Raw genomic sequence first — 21496 nt, forward strand, 5'->3', positions numbered from 1 at the left:
ATGACATCAAATATTGCAGAGTCATTGAATGCGGTAACCAAAGATGCAAGAGAGCTGCCCGCGGTAGAACTATTAGAGTACATGAGTACTCTTCTTGAATGTTGGACTAATGAAAAGTTATTGAATGCAAATGGTACGTTCACATACCTTGGGAAAAAATACAACAAAGAGTTGGAGGACAATAGGACATTATCACAGAAGATGAGAGTAGGTTATAGCCAATAACATCAAATCATTGATTCCATCAAACTAAATATACAGTGTTAATTGTATAAATATTGTTGTATAATTGTAGTTATTTTATTTTGTATATGTTGCTGACAACTTGTGTGCTTGTAATAAAATTATAGGAGAGGGCTTCAACAGATTACATCCATAATGTGATAGATAGTGTGAAGCGCTTCATTGTTTGCCTTCAAAACAAGAGATGTAGTTGTGGACAATTCCAAATCGATGAACTTCCTTATCCACATGCTTTGGTGGCTTTGAGGCACATGAACGAGCCTTATGAAAACTATTATTCTCCTTCTTACACGAGGGAGAGCCTTATGCAGACTTATGAAATACTAGTAGACCCGCTACCTAGTTAAAGCAAATCGAATGTGCCACAACATATAGCCGAAGAAGTTGTAAAGCCACCTACCGGGAAAAGGCAGTTGGGGAGACCTCAAAAATAAAGATACAAACCATATGATGAAGTAAATGCAAAGAAGTACAAAGTTTCATGTGGCAACTGCGGACTAGAAGGGCATAACAAAATATCTTGTAGGAATGCCCCCAAAAGAAAATAAAAATCAATACAGTTTAAAGTTTTTTTTTACTAAGTAGTGTTGATGGTAATCTGCTCTTTAAGACATATGAAGAACATTTGTTCTATTCTGGAGAATTATAGTTGTGGTGTAATTGTGTTGCTAATTTTAATAAAAGCTGTCTCATATAATGAATGTTTGCTAAACAGATTTCAACTCTTAATACAATTAGTTTGTAGTTGTTTTGTTCAAATACTGGGTTTATTTATTACTTTTCAGCCTTTCCTAATAACACTGCTAAAATTGAATAGATTATATATTTTTGTATAGTAGTTGTAGACATAATTATAGTTATGCTGTAAATAAATTATATAGTACCAATATCGAGATCAAGTACTAACAACTTTCAACCAAAAAAATCCACATATGTTTTCTATTCTAAGTAGTAGAATTCTGGACAAAATAATAAAATAAAAGGTAAAACAACTGTAGCACAAATCTGCTACAAATAAATTCTACCTGACTTGCTCTTAATAAATAATTTGTCTATAATTTTACTACAATCCAGCTACAACTAAACATTTTAACTACAATTTTTCTACTGAAAAAGGCAACTAATTCTTCTTTTTTTCGGACTTATGTTCTCTCGTTCACAGCTAGTGCACCTTATCCTCTTGCTAATCTGTCAGTCACCTCACTTTCACTAATTGCACCAAGCTCTTGCTTTTTCCTAGCATAATCCCAAAGGAGCCCTCCACAGTGTCTACAGTATTAATCAATATCAAAAAGGTCTTCCTTCGAAATCGATAGCTCTCCAATGCTGACATATTCTGCAAATGCTGCCACGTATACACCACAATCACTACAAAAAATAATAGGGAAAAAGATTCAGCATTCAATGTAAAATATAATTGGTTAAATAGATAAAAAGAAACGTAGCACATACAGTGATCCTTCTTTTTGCTGGGGTATCTCACCGACCAATCACTAAATGTTAAGAGGGTCAGTAACATCTTTTTCAATGTATGCCTTTATGTTCTTGTAGTTGATGTCTGGACGCTTGCATAGAAGTCGGTGCATGAAAAGTAGAGGGGGATCATAATAGCAAACTTGTCGATAACATATTCAACAAATTTGTGATTTCGTGAAGAGACCAAATAATCATAAACATATAGAACCCTATCGGTAATGTCAAACACAACCAACAACCAATGAAATTTCTCCATAATGTTTATGTCACGACCCAAAATCCCACCACAGGCGTCGTGATGGCACTTAGTCTCTAATACTAGGTAAGTCGATTACAATTTCATTTCGAGCCTCTTTTTTTTTTAAAACATATAATTTAATACAAGTGTCAAAACTAAAAGCAGAAACAAATATAAAAAAAAACCTCCCAAGATTGGTAATACTGAATCACGAACTCTAACTGAATACATGCAATGATCTTAAGGATCGAGTATACAATACTGTTCGAATATGAGTGACAATATAATAAAAATGGAAAGACTCCAAGGGACTGCGACAACCAATCAGCTCTACTTTGAATCCTTGTGATCAACACACTAACTCTGTCCGAGTCCGATATCTCCAATACCTGGCTCTGCACAAAAATATGCAAAAGTGTAATATGAGTACACCACAGTCGGTACCCAATAAGTATCAAGACTAACCTCGGTGGAGTAGTGACGAGGTACAGTCAAGAAACTCACTAGTCTAATAACCTGTGCAACATAGCATACAAAATATAATAGAACCATATAGCATAACAGCAACAATAATCCACTAGTGACATAAACAACAAGGCAGCAAGAACACCATAAATATTGCTCACACGAATAATAAAGACAAATACAATCAATTAATCAAGTCTTTCAAAATATACGTCTTTTATCTATTAATTTTTCAAATAAAAATCTTTAGAATGTAATCCTTTCAATTAAATATATCCCGAATATACTTCCTTCAAATAAATATCTCACGAATGTAAATCTTTCAAATAAATATCTCCCAATATAACTCTTCAAATAAATATCTTTCGAATATAATTCTTTTAAATAAAACTTTTTGAATATAATTCTCTCAAATAAAAACCTTTCGAATATAATTCTTTTAAATAAAACCTTTCGAATATAATTCTTTTCAATAAACACATTTCGAATATAATTCTTTTAAGTAAAACCTTTCGAATATAATTCTTTCAAATAAAAACCTTTCGAATATAGTTCCTTTCAGGTAAAATCCTTCGGATATAATTCCTTTCAAGTAAAATCTTTCGAATACGATTTCCTTCAAGTAAAATCATAGGTTGACACGTCACTTCAGAATTCTAAAAATCTCGGGTCTCAACCCACCTTCATATCTCACAGCACCTCGTACTCATATTTCTATCCCAACCATACAGTCAATTCACAAGATAGAAGACATAATAATTTAATGAAATGACTGACGAGTGAACGACGGGAAATTTTACAGAAAAGTAACAGCATAGCAAATAGAGGTAAACAACAGGGACACTCCTGAGGTATCGCCTCGTAAACCCAAATGTAAATGCTCAACAAGGGGATCTCTCGAGGTACCGCCTCGTAGTCCCAAAATAAATATGCAAGATAGGGGGATCTCCCGAGGTACCGCCTCGTAGTTCCAAAGTAAATATGCAAAAAAGGGGGATCTCCCGAGGTACCGCCTCGTAGTCCCAAAGTAAATATGCAAGACAGGGGGATCTCCCAAAGTATCGCCTCGTAGTCCCAAAGTAAACATGCAAAAGCAAAAGATGGAAGAATAAATCAGCAAGAACAACCTCTTCTCAAATCCAAATTTCTGATAAATATATTAACGTCTCCATTTAAACTTATTTAATAATTATTTGCAGATGGAAAATCCAAAATGTAAATATTTCCAGAAAATGGCAACTTAACCAGCACACAGAATCCACATAAGGATCAAAATATCAATCACACCAAATTATCATATAAAACAAATTCGACAAACAAAGAACGAGGCATGACAAATAAGGATTTAATAAGTGCCAGCAAATTTCCAATTTAATACTTAAGAATTCCTACGACTTTAAACCAATACAATTTGTACATATAAGCCCGAGTACGTACTTGTCACCTCGCATACATGGCTTTCACATTACACAAATGGCACATACGACTCAATGCCTAAGGGGTAATTTCCCCACTCAAGATTAGGCAAGATACTTACCTCTTTGAAGTTAGGTCGATATTCCAAAATAGCCTTCTTGCTTGAATTGGCCTCCAGACAGCTGAAATCTATCCAAATTATTTGTATAACTTCATTAAAATTCATCGAAAATAATTATGGATAATAAAACGTTGACTTAAAAATTCATATTAAAAAGTCAACCAAAAGTCAACGCGGGGAGCGCCTCTCGAAATACGACAGAATATTTACGAAATCCGAACACCTATTCTGATACGAGTTATCAATTTTATCGAATTCTAATAACAAATCATCCTCCAAATCTTTAATTTACGTTTTTGAAAAGTTTTACAAAAATCCCAATTTCCTCCATTAAAACTCGAATTAAACGATGAATATAACCATTGATTCATGGAATATAATCACTTTCGGATATAGAGCACTTAACCCAAACAAGCTGGTGAAAAAGTCCATCCCAAATCGCCCAAAATCGAGCTCCAAAAATCCAAAAAGAGAATGGAAAAATGACCAACTTCAATCCTTATGTTTCTGCCCAGTTTCGCACATGCAAACAAATTTCACGCTTCCGCGTGCTCGCTTTTGCAAGACAAACCCCGCTTCTGCGAATGCACTGGCCAGCAGCCCCTCTCGCACCTGCGGACTCATTTCCGCTTCTGTGCAATCGCAGGTGCAATGCAACTTGCGCATCAGCGAAGCCAACCGCTTATGCGTTCCAGGCACCGCATCTGCGGTGTCGCATGTGCGCAGTTGCTTTCGCTTCTGTGGAAAAATGACAGCCCTGCTCCTTGTCGCTTCTGCAATGATAACCTTGCTTCTGCGAGGTTGCTTCTACGATGAAGCTTCCGCAGAAGCAAGAACACCACCAAATCCAAAAATCCACCAGTTCCAAATGTCCAGATATCCAATCCGTTAGCCTTCCGAAATCCACCAGAGGCCCTCGGGACCTTAACCAAATATACCAACATGTACCAAACTACAATACGAACTTAGTCGAGGCCTCAAACCACATCAAATAATGCCGAATTTACGAATCGCGCCTCAAATCAAATTATGAGTTTTCAAATCTTCCAACTTCTATAATTTACGCCGAAACGTATCAAATTAATCCGGAATGACTTCAAATTTTGCACACAAGTCATAAATGACGTAATGTAGTTGTTCCAATTTCTAGAATCAAAATCTGACCTCGTTATCAACCAATCGACTTATGGTTGAATTTATGAATATTTCAAGAATTTTATTTTTCCAACTTTTCGCCGAAATGTGCCGAATGATCCTACGGACTTCCAAATCTAAATCCGGACATATGCCTAAGTCCGAAATCACCATACGAAACTATTGAAACTATCAAAATCCCATTATGGAGTCGTTTGCTCAAAAATCAAACTCCGATTAACTCTCTTTATTTAAGCTTCAAAAATAAGAATTGTTCTTTCAAAACCAAACTCGACCACACACGCGGGTCATAATACATATTATGAAGTTGATCGGGACCTTAAGTCGCTGAACAAAATGTTAATTCTCAAAACAACTAGTCGAGTCATTACAGTTTATGGGTATAATCACAAAATCAACTTTGTCCCATGCAATATTTGCAAGTAACCAGTACCCCACTATGTATTCTGATACGACGTCTTGGGATTTGACAACAAGATTCTTATCGGCAGGAGCATTAATGTACCTCTCATAAATTTGTTCAATTCTAGTCTTGAACATACAGTCAGTGGTTGTAAACCGTGTTTTGTTTTCTAGACCATACTTTCCTCTCTTCCTCAAAATAGTATAAAATAACATCAATGTGCTGCAAAAAACAGATTTTATTATTTCTCAATGCTTCATACAATTTAACTATAATTTTCAAATAAAATATCTATAGATTTCTAAAATAACAGAATACTACAGCTAATCATTAAATTCTGCCAGGGTGTGTGTATACTGTGTTGTTAATGACTTACCCGGGATGTGCCAAAGTATAAAACCGATCTTTTTTATCAACTTTCTCCACTCCAAGATCAAACCACGGCTTGATCTGGTTATCTTTTAAAGTACAAGGCACCTTCCTCATATTTAAAGACATAACAAGTACAATTATTATGTAGTTTTAGTTGGAAATCCATAAATTGTATGCACTTGATAATATGAAAAAATTGTATAATCGAACCTCTTTAAACCGTGTCGGTACCTAAATATAATCACTTATTGAATTCTTCAAACAAGTCAGGATCAACATCGTCGCCAATAACCCCAGTAAATGGATGCTTGATGTTGAAAATTGGAGGAGGTCCAACAGAAGTGCTTCCCCCATAACTGAAATAAGGGAGAAATTGGGATATGGCATGCTTTCCAGGAACCCTTGTTCTTCCCTAATGCACAGGGGTTATTTCATCTTCATTTACCTCGCCGAACTTAACAATCTGTGAGAATTTTTCTAGCAGCTCAAAATTATCCAGTGTTACTGCCCTTTTTCCAGACCTGGAGTCATTGTCCAAATCACCTACATTGATGTAGTCGGCTGCTTCACCTACAAAATTTAAATAAAAGAACAACATTGTATGTTGGTTGCATTAGTTCTTTTGGGAAAACTGAAACTTATATGAAAGTTGTTGTTTTTTTTCCCTACAATTATATTGTAACATATAATACCACTGAAATCTTCACTGCAATCGTCTCCTTGTTGTATAACATTTGCTTATTGAATGGGAGATTTCAAATGCATAGTCTTCTTCTCCTCATTTAAATGCTCTCCTTGTATGCCAACTTTTGCATCATGTTTTGGAGAGTCCACATGCATAGTTTCCTTCTCTGTTACAATAAATATGTACAACTTAATAAAATTATAGATCATTTGTAATAAACAGAAACAACACTATAGATAAATTGTAGTTTAATTGTAGTTAATTTGTTGAGATGCTATCATGTAGCTAAGATGTAATTTGTATTATGAAATATGTTGATAAAATGTACTAAATCATACCTGCAATTTATTCCTCCAATGCCCCTTGAAATTGGGAAGACAAGTCAACACATATAGGAACATTCTCCTCATTTTGAATGTCAGACATGTGTCATATACCTAAGACAACAATTGAAAATATAATGTAGATTATTTATTGGTAATTTAGGCTATATGTAGATATGATGTAGGTTATTTGTCATCAAATTGTATTAAAATTGTTAAAATACATGTTTTACTGTTGCTGCCCAACACTAGTTTAGCACTACTGCCCGGATTCTGTTGTTTGTTCTTTTCTTTGTAATGCTCATCATTTTTCGTAGAACTGTCAGTAAACTATAATGGGAATTTATTAGGCTATATACTTTATGAATGCTAATATAAACATAAACATGGTAAAAATTATTGTCCAAAGTGAATATATTTCTTAGCATCAATGTTCGTATCTTGTTGACTTTTTATTGCTTGTAACACACACTTGATGGAATCATCGAGTAGCAGTCGAATGCTACCTAGTTCTTGAAAAACCTAAAGAACAAAAAATGGTTATAATGTATCTGACAAATAGAGGCTTATATATATATATATATATATATATATATATATATGCTAATATAAACATAAACATGGTAAAAATTATTGTCCAAAATGAATATATTTCTTAGCATCAATGTTCGTATCTTGTTGACTTTTTATTGCTTGTAACACACACTTGATGGAATTATCGAGTAGCAGTCGAATGCTACCTAGTTCTTGAAAAACCTAAAGAACAAAAAATGGTTATAATGTATATGACAAATAGAGGCTTATATATATATATATATATATATATAGGTATACCTCTTTCTTGAACAATCCAAGGTCTGAACCGACCTACGTATTAAAATAGAAAGAGTTAAAGAAATAATTTGCATAACATAAATTAAAGAAACCATTTAGGATTATCTTAAGATGTTACCTTATCAACATATTTTCTTGAATTTTTTTATTGTTTCACAATATTTTTCTTGTCATCTATTCCCATTGCATGTATATGTCCAAATGGAGATGGAGCATTTGTTGGATGCTCGACCTTTGTTTCAGCTTCTTCAAGGATGTATTCAACTTTGTCTGGCAAAGTTATTTTTCTCAGGCTTCAAGCATGTTGGTGAACTGACTGAAAAAAAATAAATATGAGGGACCTAGTCATCATATGTATAAAATGTGTAGATAATTTGTATTATATTGTTTGTCCAGAAGTGAAAAATATTTACCTTGATCCATGATTGTTTGATCATTCTCTGTTCCAATGCAGAAATTCATATCTTGTCCTTACTAGTTGTCCAGTTAAGTATGTGGGAGATCGAATTACCAACCCTTGTACCTATATCAGTGTTGACTATAGAGCAACACTTATACAACCAGATTTGCATAGCGAGTGAAAAACCTCGAATGAGATAAAAATGCACATAAGGTTTGAGCTTATGCCTAACAGACTGAAGCAATTGTGTATAAGCTTCGATACCCCATGCGAAATTCGCATACAGCCCCGAATCTGCCAAATAGAACTTAAAATTATCTATCAAACCATTATCTTTCTATGAAGGACAGAGGACAAATTCTATTAGATAGAGAATACATAGCTTGACTGCATCCTCATCATTCACCCAACTACATCTGGTTATAATTTGTTTCAAGTATGACTTCTCAACTTTTTCCTTATTCGGAAAATAGCTCCTTATTGTTTTACTGTCATACTTAGTTGTGTAACCAAAGTTTGTTACTTATGTAAAACATCTAAGGCCAGTGATAAGGGCAAACTTCCTCAACCCAAAGTTCAGCCTCTCACCCTTTATCTGTACTGTAAAAAAATGAGAACCGAATGCGTTTAATTCATACTTCATGAGAAGGTGAATTACCTGATTTTGGATACATATTTTGGGCAGGGAAAGAAAATGCCCAAAATATGTCTTTTAAACAACTTTAACCCATTTTTAGACAATAACACCTTGATTTGGCGAGGAACAGTATGGTCGGATAATGTATGGAGCCTAGTGATGCCATAATCAACATCATGTGGTGTAAACAATGTTCGATTATGTACCAAAAGAAACAGTAAGTTAATAAAACTTGTTTAAAGACCAAAAACCAAAATAATCACAATTCTACTACACTTTATCTATAATCATAAAGACATTAATACATTGCATACAAGTAAGTTACAAAATTAGTAAACATATATAACAACTAACTACATTGAAGCTACAAATGCACTGATAAAATTATGTTTAGAGCAAGAAATTAGAAACTAACTACTAGACATAATATATATAATTCGTTTACAGAAAATAAAACTAACATCTACAAATAGAGCAAATAATAACCAATAAAATTAACTAAATCATGTAGTATATTCCCTAACAAAATGATTTCGAATAATATACAAGAAATCTATAATTTTCAGTAAAATGTAGAAAAGTTGATAACCAACAACAAATATACACAATATAGATAAAATTTCTACAAATACAGAAAAAAATAAAAAATATGTATAGTCATGAGAATGAGAACAGGTTTTGTAACTAAAAAAAGAACCAAAATTATAACTACTAAAATTTTACCTTCTCCAATAATTATTGGGGTATGATTTTAGGAGATTTTTGCACCATCTTCTTTTTTGAAGGTTTGACAGTAGGAGAAACTTTTTTTTTTTTTGCAAGTTTCGGGATAACATATTCTTCGACGAAATCATCATCACGAGCAATCTCTTTGCCCTTCTGCTTTACTGATTTAGCAGATGTAGAAGCTTCACCAGCATCCCTGTCATGCTTGAGTTTTGTTCGAGCTTCTGTCGTAGCATCAGGAGGGGAAAACATGGACTTTGTCTCTGGTTTTGCATGTGTCTGTAACGACCCGACCGGTCGTTTCGAGTATTTGCACTTCTCTCGGTAGTTTGAGGGCATGAGTAGCCCCGTATGATGTATTAAGACTTATGTGAATCGTCGGTTTTGGTTTTCAGGTTATTCGGAATCGATTTGGAAAAATGAATTTCATGATTTAAGCTTTAAGATGAAAGAGTTGGCCAAGTTTGAATTTTGTGAATTTGACCCCGGAATAGAGTTTTGAGGATTTCGTTAGGTCCGGATAGTGATTTTGGACTTGGGCGTATGGCCGGATTTGCATTTGGATATTTCTAGAAGGATTCAGCACTAATCGGCGAAAGTTAGAAATTTGAAGGTTTGGAAAGTTCATAAGCTTAATCGAGAGTTGATTTGGATGATATAGAGTTCGGATTATGGTTTCGGGAATTTGAATAGCTTTGTTATGTCATTTAAGACTTGTGTGCAAAATTTAGTTTCATTCCGGGTTGATTTGATATGTTTCAGCGCGAGTTTTGGAAGTTGAAAGTTTAAAGTTCATTCTAGTTCGAATTGAGGTGCGATTCGTCGTTTCAATGTTGTTATGTGTGATTTGAGGCCTTGAATAGTTCTGTATTATGTTATGGGACTTGTTGGCATATTTGGACGGGGTCCCGAGTGGCCCGAATGAGTTTCGGACGAGGTTCAGATCATTTTCATTTCATGTTGCATTGTTGAAGGCATGCTGGTTCTGGTGCTTCCGCATCTACGGAAGAATAGACGCAGATGCAGACAATTGGTCGCAGAAGCGAGGGAGAGCTTGGTAAGGAAAATCGCAGAAGCGAAAATTGGGGCGTATCTGTGGCCCCGCAGAAGCGATGGTCTTGGGCGCAGAAGCGAGATGGAGCACAGACGCGCGTTTGACTTCGCGCATGCGGTTGCGCAGAAGCGGATGGAGACCTGCAGGTGCGAGGGGTCGACTGGCTAGTGGAGTCGCAGAAGCGAAGTTCGTGTCACAGAAGCAGCTCTTGTGTCCGCAGAAGCGGAAATGACTGGGCATAAGCTTTAAATCGAGGGTTTGGTTGTTTTGTTCATATTTTGAGATGTGGGACTCAGATTGAGGCAATTTTGGAGGCAAATTTCATCACAAGGATTGGGGTAAGTATTTTAAACTCGGTTTTGATTATATTTCGAGATTTTATCTCCATATTTGGAAATTGGATTATGAGTTTTAAAGAAAAAATTGGGGGGTTTTGTCTAAAACTTCATAAAGTGAATTTTTGGAGTTTTAAACGTCGATTCAGAGTCGAATTTGAGTAAAACTAGTATGGTTGAACTCATAATTGAATGAGTTATCGGATTTTATAAGTTTCATCGGGTTTCGAGGTGCGAGTCCAGATTGGATTTTGGGTCGATTTCAGGTTTTTGATTAAGATTCGACCTTTATCATTTGGAATTGTTTCCTTGGGATTTATTTGATGTATTTGAGTTGCCTTTGGCTAATTTTGAGACGTTCGAAGGTTGGTACACGTGGGATGGCATTGAGGAGCATTGTTTGGCTTGCTCGGTATTGGATTTGGCTTGTTCGAGGTAAGTAACACTTCTAAACTTAGTGCTGAGGGTATGAAACCCCGAATTTCGTATTATGTGTTTGCTGTTGAGGTGATTCACATGTTAGGTGACGGGCGTGTGGGCGTGCACCATGTAAATCGTGACTCCATTATTTTTGTGGTACTGTGTAGTTACATGAGCTTACCTATAACCATAAAATCTTTACGTACTAAAGCTATTGAGTCGTGATCTATGTTAGAAACCATGACTAGGCTACATGCTTATTCTTTTGGGACCCACTGGGGTCATTACTGTTGTTGAGTTATTTGCTTACATTGCAGTTTCATACTCAGTCATGTGCATTCATTGCATATCATATCTCAGTCTCTGTTGTTATTTATTGATACATCATATCATTATTTTGGGCTAGTTTCATGACATTGTGAGCCCGAGAGACTGGAGAGGTTGATGACTGAGTGAGGCCGAGGGCCTGATTTTGAGATATTTATACTATAGCATGTGAGTTGTCCGTGTGGATCTAGATATTGATATTATAGCACATGAGTTGTCCATGCAGATTTTAGCGCTTGGGCTAAAGGAGCCCCTCCGGAGTCTGCACACACCCCAGTGAGCATAGTTTGATTTATATTGAGGGATGGACCTTCCCTGGATATGGATCTTGTCCGAATCTTTTATACATGGGGATGGATCTTCCCCACGGGCTAGATTAGCCCTACCCAGTACTAAGTGACTGATGGCCAGTTGATGTATATATTTCGGGATGGATCTTCCCTGGGCTGAATTGGCCATGCACAGTACTGAGTGATTGAGCATGATGAGTGAAAAGTGTGAGATTGAGTACTTTGAGAGTGTGAGTACATGATTTCATCTGTGAGATACATTGCATTTGACATGCACACTTGATATACAAGCATAGAGATGCATTTATCCTCATGTTGTACGACATTACGTCATTCATGATTTCGCATGCATAGTGACATGTAGGCATAGAGATGTACTTTTCTCATGCTATCTGAAAAAAATGAAACATCTTAAGTATTGTTGAAAAGTTTTGGGAAAAATCACAGTTTTACAAACCTACTCATATTTTGTTGATTTCGGCAAAGGATTTAAGTTTTACTGTATACTTGAAAAGAAGCATTTATTTTCCAGAATTTTATACGAGCTGAGCATTTATTTACTGAGTTATTTCTTGCACCATATTTACTATATTGTTATTAACTGTTGCTGGTTATTAGAGTTGGACTCTGACCATTGTCCCAGCTCGTCACTACCTTCAACCTAAGGTTACGTTTGTTACTTATTGAGTATATGGGGTTGGTTGTACTCATACTACACTTCTGCACCTTGCGTACAGATGTTGGATGTTGATGTTGCTGTGATCGACGGGAGCTGGATTTGAAGACGTACCGAGTTCCGGTTGTAGCTGCCTCTTGTTTATGGTAGCCTTAGTTTTATAAAAATATGTTTATATGTACATTTCGAATAGATAATGTATTTATTTCATACCAACTTTGTCAATTCTAATCTTAGAAGCTAATGATTTGTACTACCAGTCCTTGGAGAATGTATAAAACTTAGATATTTTCTTTCACTTAATTGTCTTATTAAATTTTATTAGAATTGGATAGTTGTTAATTGGCTTACCTAACAGGTTGGGTTAGGTGCCATCACGACTAGTTGGATTTTGGGTCGTGACAGTGACGATTTCACTACTTTTTTGGGTGAATCCTGTGATAAAACACCCAAATTAAAAGTAGGAATATCACCAACATTAGCTTTTTTTAGGGCTAATCTCCGGAACTCCTTTCTTCTTCATTGTAAGGGAAGGGAAATTTTAAGCTGTTACTGATTTCGTAGGATTTTGAGCGAGAATTCAGAAAGATTGAGAGAGATTATAAAAGTTTTTTTGAACAAAAATGGAAGAGAGCGTTAATAGAGGGAGAGAGTACATAATCGCAGGGGTATGGACAGAGAAACATGGGGGGAATGAGTTATGTACGTTAGCGAGATTATAGGAGTTAATTAATTCTCATTAAATTTTTAAAATGTATATAGTTGGTAAATTATATATGCCTATGTAATTAAATTGAAACTTGAGTAGGGAGGGTAATAAAGTTTCAAATAGTGTATAGGAAGGTAAAAATGTCTAGGTTTAATACTTAAATGGACACCTGGACTTGTCCCGATTTTTAAAGTCGGCCCTCTTAACTTTTATTTTTTCTATTTAAACACCTCCAGTTGAGGGGATGACTATTGATAAATATTTCTAACTGTTGATTTTTAGCTAAAAGTATCTCTTATCTATGAGAGTAGGTTCATTTTTATCCTTCAAATATGTATATATGAGCATCTTTAATCCTTTATATTTGCTAAAGTAAAGTATCTTTGGTCTAACTAACTTAATGGAGCTAAAAACTAACGGTGCCTACTTGCTACTCATATATTGCAGTTAAAAAATCAAAGTTCTTTCGTAAAAATCTAAACACATTAATATTCCTAGCAAAACCCAACAGTAAAAAACTAAATCCCTGCCTGATTATTTCACGACCCTATTCTCCCTCCGTAAGATATCATGACTACACCTAGTCTCTACGACTAGGTAAGCCTAACAATTGCGGAAAGAATGCCTAAGAATTTGTCAAACTGTTTCTATACATCAATAACTAGAAGAAATAAAGGAGGAACAACATGAAAGGGATGAGGGGACTCCGAGGTCTGCGGATAGAGGCATATATACCTTGAAGTCTCCAGAGCAGCAACAAGTACGCAGCTAATAGCGGGGCTGGTAGGAGGGACCTGGATCTGCACACGAAACATTTGCAGAAGATAGCATGGGTACACCACAACGGTACTCATTAAGTGCCAAGTCTAACCTCAATAGAGTAGTGACGAGGTCATGTCAGGGCCCTACCGGAATATAATAATTTTTAAGGTAGAAAGATATAGTAGTGTAATAAGAGACTGGAAATGTAACAAAGAGAAACTACAGAAAACAGCGGCACAACATATAGGGATAGAGCATTGTATAACTACACATGCTGGTATAACTCAATTAAGATGTAACAGGTTACTACTCAGTAAAAACTAAATTTTTCAACAATTAGCCCGTGTACGCACTCGTCACCTTGCGTACACGACGCTCACATATCACAGAAGTATCACAACAGTACCAAATCGTAAAGGGATTCCCCCCAAACAAGGTTAGGCAAGCCACTTACCTCGAACCAAGCTCAATAAATCAATAAAAATGCCTTTTCACGACTTTCTGACTTTGAATGGACCAAATCTAGCCAAAAGCAATTACACACCATAAATATAACTATAAGAAAATAGTCTAATTAATGAATCCAAGGCTTTAGCAAAAAATTAGAAAATCGCCCCAAAAAGTCGACCGGGCTCACGTTTCGGAATCAGGTAAAAGTCACAAAATATGAACACCCATTCAACCACGAGTTCACTCGTACCAAAATTACTCAAATACGATACCAAAATCTCGATCAAAACCCAAAAATTTGGTTGAAGAACTTTCCCACTTTTTTTCCAATTTTCTCAACCCAAAACCTTAACTAAAAGATGAAATTAACGATAGATTAGTGGAATAAATGAGTTAAGAATCATTACCCAATAGCTTCCTCTGAAAATCCCTCAAATTATCGCCTAAATCCGAGCTATCAAAGTCCCAAAGTGAAATTGAGATCAAACCCTCGTAATTTCCTACTTTCTACCCAGTGATCTCGCACCTGCGGACCCATAGTTGCACCTGCGACGCAGCACCTGCGAAAATTCAATCGCAGGTGCGGACTTGACTTACACATTTAGGTCCACTTCTGAGATCAAATGGCCGAACCTACGAGTGCGCGCCTGCAAACAAATGTCCGCTTCTGCGGATTCCCTTCCAGTTCACTCTCCGCATCTGGGGAACATCAAGCACATATGCGGGTTCGCAGATGCGGCAATTCCCTCGCACCTGCGACCCCTGGCCATTTCCTCAATCCCGCTTCTGCGCTTGGCCTCTCGCACGTGTGTGTCCGCACCTACGGCCAACCCCACTGTAGGTGCGATGACACCAGAAGCTGTGATGCTTCAGTAATACACCCAAGTCAAATTCTAATCCGCTAACCACTCGGAATCCACTCGAGGCCCCCGGGACCTCAACCAAATATACTAACAAGTCCTAAAACACCATACGAACTTAGCCGAGCCCTCAAATCACATCAAACAATAACAAAAACATGAATCACACCCCAATTCAAGCTTAATGAACTTTGAAACTTCAAACTTCTACAACCGATGCCGAAACCTATCAAATCACGTCTGATTGACCTCAAATTTTGCACACAAGTCATATTCAACATTACAGACCTATTCTAACTTCCGGAATTGGAATCCGACCCCGATATCAAAAAGTTCACTTCCTGTCAAACTTCCCAAAAATTCAACTTTCGCCATTTCAAGCCTAATTCAGCTACAGACCTTCAATTCACAATTCGGACACGCTCCTAAGTCCAAAATCACCCAACTAAGCTAACGAAACTGACGAAACTCCATTCTTGAGTCGTATTCACACAGTTCCAACTACAGTCAAATTCTTAGAACTTAAGCCTCCATCTTAGGGACTAAGTATCCCAATTCACTCTGAAACCAAAACCAAAACCTCCCGGCAAGTCACATAAGTATAAAATGATACAGGGAAAGCAATGATTAGGGGATCGAGGTTATTACTCTCAAAATGACCGTCTGGGTCGTTACATCCTCCCTCTCTTAAAACAATCGTTCGTCCTCAAACGAGCATAGAGACATACTTGAAGTGGTGAAAATATGAGGATAACAGCTGCACATATCATGCTCAGTCTCCCAAGTCGCTTCCTGGACTAGCTGACCCCTACCTTTTCTAAAGCAATGTTCTTTGACCTCAGTTTTCACACATGCATGTCCAAAATAGCCACCAGCTCCTCAAAATAAGATAAATCCTTGTCCAAATAGACTGAGCTAAAATCTAACACATGCGACAGATCGCAGTGATACTTCCGGAGCATAGAAACATGGAATAATGGATGAACTCTTGCTAGACTGGGAGGCAAGGCAAGCTCATAAGAAACCTCCCTAACTCTCTACAACACCTCGAATGGGCCAATAAACCTCGGGCTCAGCTTGCCCTTCTTCCCGAACCTCATAACACCCATCATGGGCGAAACCCGAAGCAAGACTCGCTCTCCAACCATGAATGCAACATCGCAAACCTTCCAATCCGCATAACTCTTCTGTCTGGACTGGCCTGTGCGAAGTCGATCCGAAATCACCTTAACCTTCTCCAAAGCATCTTGAACCAAGTCTGCACCCAATAGCTTGTCCTTGCCCGAGTCGAATTAACCCACTGGAGACCGACACTGCCTACCATATAGAGCCTCATACGGTGTCATCTGAATGCTTGACTGGTAACTGTTGTTGTAGGCAAACTCCCTTAGTGGCAAGAACTAATCCCAAGAATCCCCAAACTCAATCACACTACCTGTCCGTCTGAGGGTGAAATATTGTGCTCAACTCAACCCGAGTACCCAACTCATGTTGTACGACTCTCCAGAACCACGATGTAAACTGCGTACCCCTGTCAGAGATGATAGATACCGCCATGCCATGAAGTCTAACAATCCCGCGAATATAAACTCGATCCAACTACTCGGAAGAACAAGTAGTCATCACAAGAATTAAATGAGCCAACTTGGTCAACCTATCCACAATCACCCAAACAAACATCAAACTTTCTCTGAGTCCATGGAAGCCCAACAACGAAATCCATAGTGATCCGCTCCCATTTCCACTCTGAAATATCTAGCTTCTAAAGCAATCCACCCGGTCGCTGATGCTCATACTTCACCTGCTGGCAATTATACATCGAGCTACATACTCCACGATGTCCTTCTTCATTCTCCTCCACCAAAAATGTTGCCTCAAGTCCTAATACATCTTTGCGGCACCCAGATGAATGGAGTACCGCGAGCTGTGAGCCTCTTGGAGAATCAATTCATGAAACCCATCTACATTGGGCACACATAGCATGCCTTGAATCCTCAATGCACCATCATCTCCAATAGTGACCTCCTTAGCATCACCATGCTGAACCGTATCCTTAAGGAAAAGTAGATGGGGGTCATCATACTGACGCTCCCTCATAATATCATAAAGAGATGACTGAGAAACCACATAAGCCAAAACTCGACTCGGCTCAGAAATATCCAATCTAACAAACTGGTTGGCCAAGGCCTGAACATCCAATGCCAATGGCCTCTGTGCTGCTAGTAGATATTCTAGGCTCCCCAAACTCTCTGCCCTGCGACTCAAGGCATCTGCCACAACATTGGCCTTCCTGGGATGGTATAGAATAGTGATATCATAATCCTTAAGCAGCTCTAACTACCTCCGCTGACGCAAGTTAAGATCTTTCTGTTTGAAGAGATGTTGTAGACTCCAGTAATCGGTGTAGATATCACAAGGAACACCGTACAAATAATGCCGCCAAATCTTCAAGGAATAAACAATAACTGCTAACTCAAGGTCGTGGACATGATAGTTCTTTTCATGCACCTTCAACTGTCTAAACGCATAGGCAATCACCCTACCGTCCTGTATCAACACCGGGCCGAGACCAATCTGCGACACATCACAATATACAGTATAAGACCCCAAACCTGTAGGCAATACCAATACTGGGGCTGTAGTTAAAGCTGTCTTGAGCTTTTGAAAGCTCTCCTCACACTCCTCTGTCCACCTGAACGTAGCACCCTTCTGGGTCAATTTAGTCATAAGTGCAGCAATAGAAGAGAAGCCCTCTACAAAATCGGTAATAATACCCCGCTAAGCTAAGAAAACTCTGGATCTCCGTAGCTGAGTACGGTCTGGACCAACCCTGCACTACCTCAATCTTCTTCGGATCTACCTTGATCCCTTTGCACGAAACTATATGACCTAAGAATGCTACTGAATCTAGCCAGAATTCACACTTCGAAAATTTTGCATATAACTTCTTTTCTCTCAAAGTCTGAAGCACAATCCTCAGGTGCTGCTCATGATCTTCTCAACTACGGGAGTACACCAGAATGTTGTCAATAAACACAATGATGAATGAGTTAAGATAGGGTCGGAATACAATGTGCATCAAGTGCATGAATGCTGCTGGGGCATTGGTCAACCTAAATGACATCACAAGGAACTCGTAGTGACCATACCGAGTCCTGAAAGCAGTCTTCGGGATGTGTAGCTCCCGAATCTTCAATTGATGATAGCCTAAACGCAAGTCAATCTTGGAAAACACTCTGGCACCCTGTAACTGATCAAATAGGTCATCAATACGAGGCAATGGATACTTGTTCTTCACTGTAACTTTGTTCAACTGGCGATAATCAATGCACATACACATGAACCATCCTTAATATTCACAAACAAGACTGGGGCAACCCAAGGTGACACATTGGGCCGAATGAAGCCCTTAACAAGCAATTCCCGTAACTGTTCCTTCAAATCCTTCAACTCAGGAGGAGCCATACAATATGGAGGAATAGAGATGGGCAGAGTGCCCTACAACAAATCAATACCAAAGTCGATATCCCTCTAGGGCGGCATGCTTGGAAGATTAGCTAGAAAAATATCGGGATAATCCCTCACTACTAGAACAAACTCAATCGTAGGGGTATCAATACTGACATCTCACCTAGTCTCTACGACTAGGTAAGCCTAACAATTGCGGAAAAATCGAAAATAAAGACAGAATTAACAACTAATGTTTATGAGATAACTATATAACGGAAAAATGCCACTCAGCATGTTAAAGTATCCAACAGCTCGAGTATAACAATATTCTCAAAATTCGGTAAACACAAGTCACAAGCTCTAATAATTTGTCTAATTGTTTCTATAAATCAGTAACTAGAAGAAATAAAGGAGGAACAACATGAAAGGGATAGAGGGGGACTCCGAGGTCTGTGGATGCTGGCAAATATACCTTGAAGTCTCCGGAGCAGCAACAAGTACGCAACTAATAGCGGGGCTGGTAGGAGGTACCTGGATCTGCACACGAAACATGTGCAGAAGAGTAGCATGAGTACACCACAACGGTACCCAGTAAGTGCCAAGCCTAACCTCGGTAGAGTAGTGACGAGGTCAGGCCAGGGCCCTACTGGAATATAATAATTTAAGGCAAAAAAATATAATAGTGTAATAAGAGACTGGAAATGTAACAAGGAGAAACTACAGAAAATAACATCACAACACATAGGGATAAACAACAGGGGCGCTCCCGAGATATCGTCTCGTAGTCCCAAAAGTAAATGCTCAATAGGGGATCTCCCGAGATACTATCTCGTAGTCCCAAAAGTAAATATATAAGGGGATCTTCCGATGTACCGCCTTGTAGTCCCAAAAATAAACACACAGCTCAAAACCGATTGGAACAACAATAAACAGCAAGAACTCTACAGTTTAAGACTGATACAAATCAAGGAAAATAGAAATTCAACAAAGCATGCTGCTCCGATTTCAAATAAGCATTTAAGACACGTAGACATGCGATATTAGGCTAAACAGGATAACTACACATGCTGGTATAACTCAATTAAGACGTAACAGGTTACTACTCAGTAAAAATAGATTTTTCAACAATTAGCCCGTGTATGCACTCGTCACCTCGCGTACACGGTGCTCACATATCACAGAAGTATCACAACAGTACCAAATCCTAAGAGGATTTTCCCCACACAAGGTTAGGCAAGCCACTCACCTCGAACCAAGCTCAATCAATCAGTAAGAATGTCTTTTCCACGACTTTCCGTTTTTGAATGCCCAAATCTAGCCAAAAGCAATTACATACCATAAATATAACTATAAGAAACTAGTCTAATTAATGAATTCAAGGCTTTAGCAAGAAATTAGAAAATCGTCCCCAAAAGCCGACTCGGGCCCACGTCTCAGAATCGGATAAAAGTCACAAAATACGAACACCCATTCAACCATGAGTTCACTCGTACCAAAATTACTCAAATCCGATACCAAAATCTCGATCAAAACCTAAAAATTTGGTTAAAGAACTTTCCCACTTTTTTCCAATTTTCTCAACCCAAAACCTTAATTAAAAGTTGAAATTAACTATAGATTAGTAGAATATAACCATAAATGAGTTAAGAATCATTACCCAATAGCTTCCTTTGAAAATCCCTCAAATTATCGTCTAAATCCGAACTCTCAAAGTCCCAAAGTAAAAATGAGATCAAACCCTTATAATTTCCCATTTTCTGCCCAGTGATCTCGCACTTGAGGACCCATAGTCGCACCTGCGACGCCACACCTGTGGAAATTCCATCGCAGGTGTGGACTTGACTTATACACCTGGGTCCGCTTTTGCGATCAAATGGCCGCACATGCGAGTGTGCGCCTACGAACAAATGTCCGCAGAACCGCTTCTGCGGACTCCCCTTCCAGCTCACTCTCACTTCCGGCAATTCCCTCGCACCTGCGACCCCTGGCCACTTCCTCAATCCCGCTTCTACGCTTGGCCTCTCCCACGTGCATGTCCACACCTGCACCCAACCCCACCGCTGGTGCGATGACACCAGAAGCTGTGATGCTTTAACAATACACCCAAGTCAAATTTTAGTCCGCTAACTATCCAAAATCTACCCGAGGCCCCCGGGACCTCAACCAAATGTACCAACAAGTCATAAAATACCATACGAACTTAGTCTAGCCCTCAAATCACATCAAATGACAACAAAAATACGAATCACACCCCAATTCAAGCTTAATAAACTTTGAAACTTCAAACTTCTACAACCGATGCCGAAACCTATCAAATCACGTCCGATTAACCTCAAATTTTGCAACAAGTCATATTCGACATTACCGACCTACTCCAACTTTCGGAATCGCAATCCGACTCCGATATCAAAAAGTCCACTTCCGGTCAAACTTCCTAAAAATTCAACTTTCGCCATGTTAAGCCTAATTCAGTTACAGACTTCCAATTCATAATCCGGACATGCTCCTAAGTCCAAAATTACCCAATGGAGTTAACAGAACCGACGAACTCCATTTCGAAGTCGTCTTCACACAGTTCTAACTACGGTCAAATTCCTAAAACTTAAGCTTCCATCTTAGGGACTAAGTATCCCAATTTACTCTGAAACCAAAAACAAAACCTCTCGGCA

At 38.0% G+C, this 21496-nt stretch overlaps 1 protein-coding gene and 1 long non-coding RNA gene across 2 annotated transcripts; both read left to right on the forward strand.

The window, feature by feature from the left end:
• Positions 1-590, forward strand: LOC138907412 (uncharacterized). Its single transcript, XM_070198011.1, has 2 exons — positions 1-207; positions 351-590. Exons 1-2 carry the CDS (start codon positions 1-3, stop codon positions 588-590), a joined length of 447 nt encoding a protein of 148 aa, XP_070054112.1.
• A 9908-nt stretch (positions 591-10498) lies between these two features.
• Positions 10499-12894, forward strand: LOC138900781 (uncharacterized). The gene is made up of 2 exons (XR_011412049.1): positions 10499-11318; positions 12658-12894. It is a non-coding gene; the product is annotated as an uncharacterized lncRNA (long non-coding RNA).
• Positions 12895-21496: the final 8602 nt, after the last annotated feature.

This window comes from Nicotiana tomentosiformis, chromosome 1 (genome assembly GCF_000390325.3).
Source record: "Nicotiana tomentosiformis chromosome 1, ASM39032v3, whole genome shotgun sequence".
Classification (NCBI taxonomy): domain Eukaryota; kingdom Viridiplantae; phylum Streptophyta; class Magnoliopsida; order Solanales; family Solanaceae; genus Nicotiana; species Nicotiana tomentosiformis.

Bases quoted from the DNA above. Each gene is read 5' to 3' on its own strand.
- LOC138907412 (XM_070198011.1), top strand. From the start codon at position 1: ATGACATCAAATATTGCAGAGTCATTGAATGCGGTAACCAAAGATGCA. The intron at 208-350 runs GTAGGTTATAGC...ATAAAATTATAG, and splicing joins CATTATCACAGAAGATGAGA to GAGAGGGCTTCAACAGATTA.